Genomic DNA, 10,817 nt, shown 5'->3' with positions numbered 1-10,817 from the left:
TGCAATGGCTCAGCAAAATGTCCTGTTGCTTGTTCTTTTCCAGCACACTACATGCTCAGCTATAGTCATAGAAAGCACAGTGCAAAATATTAATAAGCTCAAGAATAAAAATAATGATACAGCCAATGACAATCTACATACCAATATTAATATTCTTTTAATGATTGGTATTATTAAGTACATAAAACCAATTTGGTAAATACTTTTGGGAGTTAGAAAAAATTTTTTAGTGCTAACCAAACTTATTAGTATTACATTTTATTTTGTTCACTTACTCATTGTTGTTGTTTTAAAACCATTTTGATGCTGAAATGAGTTTAGTAGCTACATCTGTTCATGCATATTAAAATTTTACATCGCCAGTAACTGGGATAGTGTTTTGGTAACAGATTTCCACAAATCAGCATTTCATATTTTGCTTTGTTTTATGTATGTTGCTTGAAAAGTCATGTCTTTAGTTGTATTTATTTAATTAGTTTTTATATCATAATTTATTCACATATTTGGTATACATTCTATTTCTTTTACTTCAATCTGATTTTACAGTGGAATCAGAAATTATTCATAAAGTAATCACATACAATTTTACGTGCATGAACTGACTACATTAACATAATATTTAATTTATGTTGTCTATATGTTGTTATTTAATGAAAATTATTAGACAAACTTGTATGAAGTCTAAACCAGAAGACAATGTTCATTTTAGTACATAATTATTGCTTGAATAGTTAAAATATTTGTATTTCTCTCTCTAATTATGCATTTTTATATTATTGCTTTAAGAGTAACACATAAATCATACTAAAATATAGGCTTAGTTGCCCAATGGAAGACACATGCTCAAAAAATGGAAGTAAATATCTGTATATGATAACAATAGAACAACTGTACAACTAATATTACATAATTGACTAGAACAATGAATGTATAATTTCTGATGACTGACATTGTTGAATGTTAGTGGTTTGTATGAATATAATGTTCTTATATTTCTCATGTCATTTCAACTGATCACATGTAACATACCCCAAAACCAATGTGAACAAGCAAGCAAGAAATTATAGAAGGCATTAATTATTCTTTCAAACTCGTGTTCATTTCTTATGCACATAGCTCTGTTACATACATGAAGAGTGGTGTGAAAGCTTGCAGCTATGAAATATTTGGAAATAAAGGCACATTTTAAATATGTCTTGTAATGTTAACCAAATGGAGACGTGGGTAAATTTAACAAGCTCATTGTAATTGCTATAAACTGAATATGATTTGGTTGAAGTTGGCAACAAAGTAAGAAATCTTATGGTAATGAGAATTCCTGTACCTCTTTTCTATGTAAAATTCACCGATGATTGATTGCAAATACTTGAGATTATTTCTGAATGTAGTCTGCATAGATGTCTAATTAGTTTGAATTATACTATGTAAAAAGGAAAGTTTTGGTTTTAATATTTGTAACTTAATCGTGCATACATTCCTCCACTGTCACTGTTACTAAACAGCTCTATTACTACAAATCTAAATACCATGGCTAAGGATGATTATTAGATAGATCACAGATTCACTAAAACAGCACATCACTTTCAACAATGCTCACTACATAAAACTAAGACACACAATAATTTGCCTACTTATCAACCCAGATAGCCAATAAATTATCTAATAGTTTGAGACTTGTCACTGAAATAACCTTGTATATTTTTTTGTAACTTTGATTTTACCCTGAGTTACAAGCATTATTTTCTTATTAAATGTGTCTTTATGTCAAGTAGCTTATGTAAGTTAAAGAAGCTGCAGAACAGTATGGTTTTTGGGATTTTATGTCTGATTAAAAAGTGCAACATAACGGGAATTGATGAAGGGTATGGGTACATGCCCTTTTCGGGTTTGAGTGTTCTGACTGATATTGTACACGAAGAAGCTTGACAGATATGTGGAGTAAGTCAGAAAAAATTGTCAAGTAAAGATCATATATTTGGATACTGAATATAAAATATATGACAATATATGTAAAATATTGTGTAAGTGAGAGGAAAATTAACTGAAGATGGAATTTCCAGAAAAATAAAAGATAATATATTTAGCAGAGTATTTTTATCAGTTTCTTGCAATCTACAAAATTTTTGTTACAGAAATATATAGCATGAAATAGTGAAGTGGTGCCGACTGTGTTGTTCATAACGGAATGAAAGCAAGGTATGAATTTGTAAAGAAGTGGTGAATGAGTGGAAATATTGGAAGAATATTGGACTGGTTGACTATTGTGGTACAGTGCCAGAAAAACTGCGTCATTTTCTTGAAATGTCTGAGTACTGATAGTATCCATGGCTTTCTGATGAGCCTGCCAGTTGTGAATTTGGAGGAAGGTATGACATTTAAAGCATAGTGACCTACATCCCAGAAACTTGTCTTCAGTTGGAGGTTCTAATAAATTGTTAAACTTATAGGAATGTGGAGGCTGCTTTCAGACACCTAACGAAGCCGTAGTCTTCGAATGAACCTAATAGCCGATAACAATGCCGATGAAGGACATGAGGGCGTTAGTGATGCTACTAAAAACTCGTCTGCAGAATCAAGTGAACCGTTGGAGCTCTGTGCGTTGCACCTGCATGTCGGGAGCAGGGATCGGGTACAATGCACGAGCCCAGCTGGCACAGTGTTCCGTGGCCTTCGTGGACGGGAGTATCGCAGGGAGAGGTAGGAGGGAGGTGGCCACCTACTGAGGAGGGCAGCGTACCACGGTGGTCGTGGCGAACTCGCTGAACTTCTTGTCGATGGGCACTCTGTCGTCGTAGAGCGTGGGAGCCTGTAGGATGATGCCCGCTGTGCCCACCAGCACGGCCAGTGTGAAGATCCACAGGAACAGCCGGTCGAGCACCATCGCCACGTACTTCCAGTCCTCCTTCACCTGTAACCAGTGGTAAACCACGTTGAGCTTCCTATGCTGCTTAGCTGGCAGTGAACGACACGACCGTTAACGTGGAAAGGATGAAAACACATGGAAACTATCACTCCTGTGCCACTGTCACGCACTTCCAATCCTCCATCGCCTGCAACCAACAGTAGACCACATTTAGCTGCCTAAGTGTGAGTTCATGGGCAAGAACAGCTGGAGGCAAAGGAAATGACCATCAATGTGAAAGGAATGAAGACTACTACTACTATGAGGTGCATTCAAGTTCTAAGGCCTCCGATTTTTTTTCTAATTAACTTCTCACCCGAAATCGATGAAACTGGCGTTACTACTCGACGTAATCGCCCTGCAGACGTACACATTTTTCACAACGCTGACGCCATGATTCCATGGCAGCGGCGAAGGCTTCTTTAGGAGTCTGTTTTGACCACTGGAAAATCGCTGAGGCAATAGCAGCACGGCTGGTGAATGTGCGGCCACGGAGAGTGTCTTTCATTATTGGAAAAAGCCAAAAGTCACTAGGAGCGAGGTCAGGTGAGTAGGGAGCATCAGGAATCACTTCAAAGTTGTTATCACGAAGAAACTGTTGCGTAACGTTAGCTCGATGTGCGGGTGCGTTGTCTCGGTGAAACAGCACACGCTCAGTCCTTCCCGGTCGTTCTTGTTGCAGTGCAGGAAGGAATTTGTTCTTCAAAACATTTTCGTAGGATGCACCTGTTACCGTAGTGCCCTTTGGAACGCAATGGGTAAGGATTACGCCCTCGCTGTCCCAGAACATGGACACCATCATTTTTTCAGCACTGGCGGTTACCCGAAATTTTTTTGGTGGCGGTGAATCTGTGTGCTTCCATTGAGCTGACTGGCGCTTTGTTTCTGAATTGAAAAATGACAGCCACGTCTCATCCATTATCACAACCGACGAAAAGAAAGTCCCATTCGTGCTGTCGTTGCACGTCAACATTGCTCGGCAACATGCCACACGGGCAGCCATGTGGTCGCCCGTCAGCATTCGTGGCACCCACCTGGATGACACTTTTCGCATTTTCAGGTCGTCATGCAGGATTGTGTGCACAGAACCCACAGAAATGCCAACTCTGGAGGCGATCTGTTCAACAGTCATTCGGCGATCCCCCAAAACAATTCTCTCCACTTTCTCGATCATGTCGTCAGACCAGCTTCTGCGAGCCCGAGGTTGTTTCGGTTTGTTGTCACACGATGTTCTGTGTTCATTAAACTGTCGCACCTACTAACGCACTTTCGACACATCCATAACTCCATCACCACATGTCTCCTTCAACTGTCGATGAATTTCAATTGGTTTCACACCACGCAAATTCAGAAAACGAATGATTGCACGCTGTTCAAGTAAGGAAAACGTCGCCATTTTAAGTATTTAAAACACTTCTCATTCTCGCCGTTGGCGGTAAAATTCCATCTGCCGTACAGTGCTGCCATCTCTGGGACATATTGACAATGAACGCGGCCTCATTTTAAAACAATGCGAATGTTTCTATCTCTTTCCAGTCCGGTGAAAAAAAATCGGAGGCCTTAGAACGTGAATGCACCTCGCACCACTACTACTACTACTACTACTACTACTACTACATGATCAGGCCCAGTGGACAGCACGCATCTACAAGTTTCCTCCTCCACTGTATTCTGTCCATTGTTGCTATCCGCCATCCGTCCACATCTATTGACACTTTGTTTAAATCTTCATGGAGTCCATCCCTTCAATGCTTCTTGGGTCTCCCTCGCGGTCTCTTTCCTGTAGGTGTGAAATCCAGGAGCTTTAGAGGCCATCTGTGATCCTCCATCCGGGCCACATGGCTGGCCCACTGCATTCGTTTGGCCTTGACAGTTTCTGCTCTGTTGGGCTGCTGGTATAGTTCCTCAAGCTCTTGGTTGTATCTGATCCTCCATTCCCCTGTATCTGCATCCAGAACCGGACCGAAGATCTTCCGAAGCACTTTTCTCTCAAAAACAAGGAGCTTATGGAAGTCCTGTTTCCGGATACTCCATGTCTCACAGCCATATAGAACAACAGGCTGGATCAGGGTTTTGTACAGTCGAATCTTGAACTGTCTGGAGAGATATTTGGACTGAAGCAGTTGTGCTAGGCTGTGGTAAGATCGGTTTCCTGCTTGTATTCTGGCATTGATCTCTGCTTCACATGACGAGTCCTCAGTGAAAAGTGCCCCTAGTATTTGAGTTCTTGCACACTCTTGTAGGAATGGTCCTCAACCTGCAATGATTGTAGATGATCAGCAGTCTGACAATGACCACGCGCCATAACGAGGTACTCTTCGTTTATGGTTCAAATGGCTCTGAGCACTATGGGACTTGACATCTGAGGTCATCAGTCGCCTAGAACTTAAAACTAATTAAACCTAACTAACCTAAGGACATCACACACGTCCATGCCCTAGGCAGGATTCGAACCGTAGCGGTCACGCGGTTCCAGACTGAAGCGCTTTGTTTATGTTCAGCCCAAATTTGCTGGCAGCCTCCTTTAGTGCTTTAGTCATTTACTCCTCTTCCGACCTAGGGAGTAAACAGATGTCGTCTGCATAGGCTAAGTATGTCAGTCTTTTTCCTTCAATTTCAAACCTTTCTCTTGGAATGTCTCGCGTACGATCTTCTCGAGGGCAAAGTTGAACAGGATAGGGGATAACCCATCTACTTGCCTGAGTCCTGTCACAATTTCAAACTCCTCAGTTACGCGATTTCCCATCTTTACCTTTCCACGTGTTTCGTTCAGACATATCTTTATCAGATTGATGAGTTTGTCTGCTGTGCCAGACTCCCTTAAACAGTTGAGCAGGCTCTTGCGATGTATGCACTCATAGGACTTCTTAAAATCAACGAATAAAATATGCAAATCTTTACTATATTCACACAGTTTCTCAGTGAGCTGCTGGAGACTGAAGATGTGATCTACTGTTGACCGTCCTGTCCGGAAACCTCCCTGGTACTCCCCAATCACCGATTCTGCCACTGGCTGAATTCTATGTATGAGGCAATTTGACAGGATCTTATAGCAGACGTTAAGCAGGGCGACCCCTCGATAGTTGTCACATTTCAGTTTGTCACCCTTCTTATGTATTGGACAAATCAGAGCTGTTTTCCATTCTCCTGGTAGTTCTTCTTTGGTCCATATTGCCTGTATCAGTTGGTGTATTTTTTCTGCAAGTTTCTCTCCTCCTGCCTGGATCATTTCAGCCTGTATTCCATCTTCACCTGGACTCATATTCTGTTTAATGTGTCTGATTCTGGTTTTTATCTCATCCAGGGGGTAGTTGGGGGACAGTCTGCATCGGCTGTAATTGGGTACTGGAAATCAAACTGCAGTTCGGGTTCATCACAATTCAGCAGCTATCGAAAGTAATCTTTCCATCTCTCAGCTATGTCCCTATCGCTCGTCAGGATCTTATCACGGGAATCTTTGACAAATTTCTGCTTTGCCTGGTGACCTTTGCAGAGGTACTTCACCCTCAGAAACATTTCCCTAGCCTTTTGTCCTCTGAAGTCTGTTTCTGCTTCAATGATGATATTCCTTATGTATTCCCTCTTTGCTCTTCTCAGAATTGTTTGTGTAGTCTTTCGGACCTCCTCAAATTATGCTTTGGCCTGTGCCAGATTTGTCCCCTTCAGTCACTTGTTCCTGGCTTCCTTTCTCCTTTCCAGGGCATCTGGACATTCCTTTCCAAACCAGATCTTCTTGCCCACTGGGTTTCCCATGAGTGTTTCCTTTGCTGTATTCCTAACTGAGCTCTAGATGTTTCCCCACATTACACATGGAAATAATCGCCTCAGCCTTATTACCACATATTTCCATTCCGCCTCCACCTGCAACTACCAGTACAAGTCATTCAGCTGTCATCCACTTAGTTTGGAGACGAGCTACATAATGAACAATGTGGATGAGGATAAAGACACATGAAAACAGACATGAATACCACTGCCATGTTAGAGTAGATAAAATCCTCATTTCCCTACAATGATCAGTACGGTGTATTCAACTGTGATCAGGAGGTCACGCCAGACACAACTTTTTAAAGGTCAGCAACATAACCAGGAACGTGGCAGTAGTGAAAACCCATGGGAACATACCTCTAGTAATGCGTTACCTACAACCACTATCACACCAGACTGCACTACTGTTTAGTGGTTTGATGGATGAACAACTTAACTGCAGGGTGAGCTAAATGAACATCATCAACCTCACTGTGAAGATTTGCATGAACATTCCGCTGAGCACCATCACCACATGCATACAGTCTCAAATCTGCAACCACCAGCAAGCAACATTTTCCACCCGATTCAGTAACCAGCCACGTAGGTGTTCAACTTAGCTGGAGTATGAGCTACACGACCACCACCCATGTGGTGTGGGTGAAGATTAATCAGAACAATGAGCACAGCATCACCATATATCTCAAAGCATGGTTCACATGCGGCTACGAACTGTCAGTGGGGAAATGGTCGAAAAATGCAGTTGAAGGATAAACTACTCACCACCTTGAACAGGTGAGGAATGAAAGAGACAATGACCATCAACACTGCTTTCTATTCACAGGTTTGTTATCGATAGTTAAGAATTTATTTACGTATTTAATGAGTCCCATGTTTATATGTTATATAGATAAAGCAGAATGTATGTGTGTATGACTGAATGTCCAGTATCTTTTTCGCAAACCCCTGGATCGATATCAGATAAATTTGGCACACAGACAGTCGGCCTCTTGAGTATCAGCATTGTGGGTTTTATAACATTCTATTTTCAATAAGAGTGGAGATGGGGAAAAACGGTCTTTTTACAGTCTCTGGCGTATAGGCTGCCCTGAACAACAGACAAATGTGTGGGAATCGTATTAGCCTTCCAAATCATACTACTTTTCTGGGCAGCCTACATGTCAGGGGCAAGAAATAGTTTATTGGGCTCTAACATGTAGGCTGCCTGCATATGAGTGTGTTATGGTAGAGTAGTATTGACTTTCTTTATCGGTCTGCTTTGCATGACAGCCTATATGTCAGGGGGAAATAAATGATTTTCAAGCCCCTAATGTGTGGCATTACATGTATGTTGTGGGATTAGTATCAGCTTGCTTCACTGGACTGCCTTGCATGGGCTACATGTGGAGATGGGCATGTCTACGGAGGGAAGAGGTGGAGATGGATAGATAAGGGGATGAACAGAGTGAGGGGGGAAGTGGACAGAGAGAGGGGAAGACGGGGAGATGTGCGAGGCAGATGTAAGGTGTAGAGTGGTAGTGGGCAGGTGGAAAAGAAAGAGGATGAGGTAAAGATGGAAAGAGAGAAGGGGAGGAGGATAGAGGGGGGGGGGGGGAGCTAGACAGACATGGAAAAAGATTATTTTTCGATTTCTTCACATTTTTGATCCAGCCATGTCGCCTAGTTTCCCTGCACTTCCTATTTATTTCATTCCTGAGTGACTAATATTTCAGTATTATTGAATTTCCCTGAACATTTTTGTACTTCCTTCTTTCATCGATCAACTTTAGTATTTCTTCTGTTACCCCTGGTTTGTTTGCATTTACCTTTTCTATACCTATATCTTTTTTCCAACTTCTATGACTGCCCTCTTTAGAGATCACTGTGGCTTTAGGAAAAGGGAAGGCACTGGGGAAGCAGTTCTGACGTTGCAGTTGATAATGGAAGCAAGATCAAAGAAAAATCAAAACATGTTCATAGGATTTGTCGACCTGGTAAAAGCGTTCGACTATTTAAAATGGTACAAGATGTTCTGCGAAAGGTAGAGGTAAGCTGTGGGGAAAGACGAATAATATACAATATTTACAAGAGTTGAGAGGGAACAATGAGAGTGGAAGACCAAGATCGAAGTACTTGGATTAAAAATGGTGTAAAACAGGGATGTAGTCTTTCACTCCTACTGTTCAGTTTATACATCGAATAAGGAATGATGGAAATAAAAGAAAGATTCAAGAGTGGAATCAAAATTCAAAGTGATAGGGTATCAATGAGATAATTCGCTGATGATGTTGCTATCCTCAGTGGAAATGAAGAAGAATTACAGGCTCTGCTGAATGGAATGAATAGTCTAATGAGTACATAATATGGAGTGAGAGTAAATCGAAGGAAGACGAAAGTAATGAGGACATGCGAACAGCGAGAAACATAACGTCGAAACTGGCATTCACGAAATAGATGAATTTTGCTACGTGGGTAGCAGAATAACCCATGATGGACGGAGCAAGGAGGACATAAAAAGGAAACTAGTTCTGGCGAAAAGGGCATTCCTGGCCAAGAGAAGTCTAGTAGTATCGACCATAGCCCTATATTTAAGGAAGAAAATTCTGAGAACGTACACTCCTGGAAATGGAAAAAAGAACACATTGACACCGGTGTGTCAGACCCACCATACTTGCTCCGGACACTGCGAGAGGGCTGTACAAGCAATGATCACACGCACGGCACAGCGGACACACCAGGAACTGCGGTGTTGGCCGTCGAATGGCGCTAGCTGCGCAGCATTTGTGCACCGCCGCCGTCAGTGTCAGCCAGTTTGCCGTGGCATACGGAGCTCCATCGCAGTCTTTAACAATGGTAGCATGCCGGGACAGCGTGGACGTGAACCGTATGTGCAGTTGACGGACTTTGAGCGAGGGCGTATAGTGGGCATGCGGGAGGCCGGGTGGACGTACCGCCGAATTGCTCAACACGTGGGGCGTGAGGTCTCCACAGTACATCGATGTTGTCGCCAGCGGTCGGCGGAAGGTACACGGGCCCGTCGACCTGGGACCGGACCGCAGCGACGCACGGATGCACGCCAAGACCGTAGGATCCTACGCAGTGCCGTAGGGGACCGCACCGCCACTTCCCAGCAAATTAGGGACACTGTTGCTCCTGGGGTATCGGCGAGGACCATTCGCAACCGTCTCCATGAAGCTGGGCTACGGTCCCGCACACCGTTAGGCCGTCTTCCGCTCACGCCCCAACATCGTGCAGCCCGCCTCCAGTGGTGTCGCGACAGGCGTGAATGGAGGGACGAATGGAGACGTGTCGTCTTCAGCGATGAGAGTCGCTTCTGCCTTGGTGCCAATTATGGTCGTATGCGTGTTTGGCGCCGTGCAGGTGAGCGCCACAATCAGGACTGCATACGACCGAGGCACACAGGGCCAACACCCGGCATCATGGTGTGGGGAGCGATCTCCTACACTGGCCGCACACCACTGGGGATCGTCGAGGGGACACTGAATAGTGCACGGTACATCCAAACCGTCATCGAACCCATCGTTCTACCATTCCTAGACCGGCAAGGGAACTTGCTGTTCCAACAGGACAATGCACGTCCGCATGTATCCAGTGCCACCCAACGTGCTCTAGAAGGTGTAAGTCAACTACCCTGGCCAGCAAGATCTCCGGATCTGTCCCCCATTGAGCATGTTTGGGACTGGATGAAGCGTCGTCTCACGCGGTCTGCACGTCCAGCACGAACGCTGGTCCAACTGAGGCGCCAGGTGGAAATGGCATGGCAAGCCGTTCCACAGGACTACATCCAGCATCTCTACGATCGTCTCCATGGGAGAATAGCAGCCTGCATTGCTGCGAAAGGTGGATATACACTGTACTAGTGCCGACATTGTGCATGCTCTGTTGCCTGTGTCTATGTGCCTGTGGTTCTGTCAGTGTGATCATGTGATGTATCTGACCCCAGGAATGTGTCAATAAAGTTTCCCCTTCCTGGGACAATGAATTCACGGTGTTCTTATTTCAATTTCCAGGAGTGTATGTTTGGAGAAGAGCATTGTACGGCCGTGAAACATGGACTGTGGGAAAACCGGAACAGAAGAGAATCAAACAATTTGAGAAGTAGTGCTACAGAAGGATGCCGACTTGCAAGGTAAGGGGTTGGGTTGTT

General features: G+C 43.5%; 1 protein-coding gene across 1 annotated transcript in view; it reads right to left on the bottom strand.

The window, feature by feature from the left end:
* Positions 1 to 1,006: 1,006 nt before the first annotated feature.
* The window catches only part of LOC124718881 (acetylcholine receptor subunit alpha-like), a 638,987-nt gene continuing 629,176 nt past the window's right edge, over positions 1,007 to 10,817 (bottom strand). Inside the window, 1 exon segment of the mRNA XM_047244518.1 lies at positions 1,007 to 2,908. Coding sequence (XP_047100474.1) covers positions 2,717 to 2,908 — 192 coding nt within the window. The 3' untranslated portion in view covers positions 1,007 to 2,716.

Source organism: Schistocerca piceifrons, chromosome 10 (assembly GCF_021461385.2).
Source record: "Schistocerca piceifrons isolate TAMUIC-IGC-003096 chromosome 10, iqSchPice1.1, whole genome shotgun sequence".
NCBI classification, from domain to species: domain Eukaryota; kingdom Metazoa; phylum Arthropoda; class Insecta; order Orthoptera; family Acrididae; genus Schistocerca; species Schistocerca piceifrons.
Note: the sequence above shows the minus strand (reverse complement) of the source record. Positions and strands in the feature narration are given on the sequence as shown.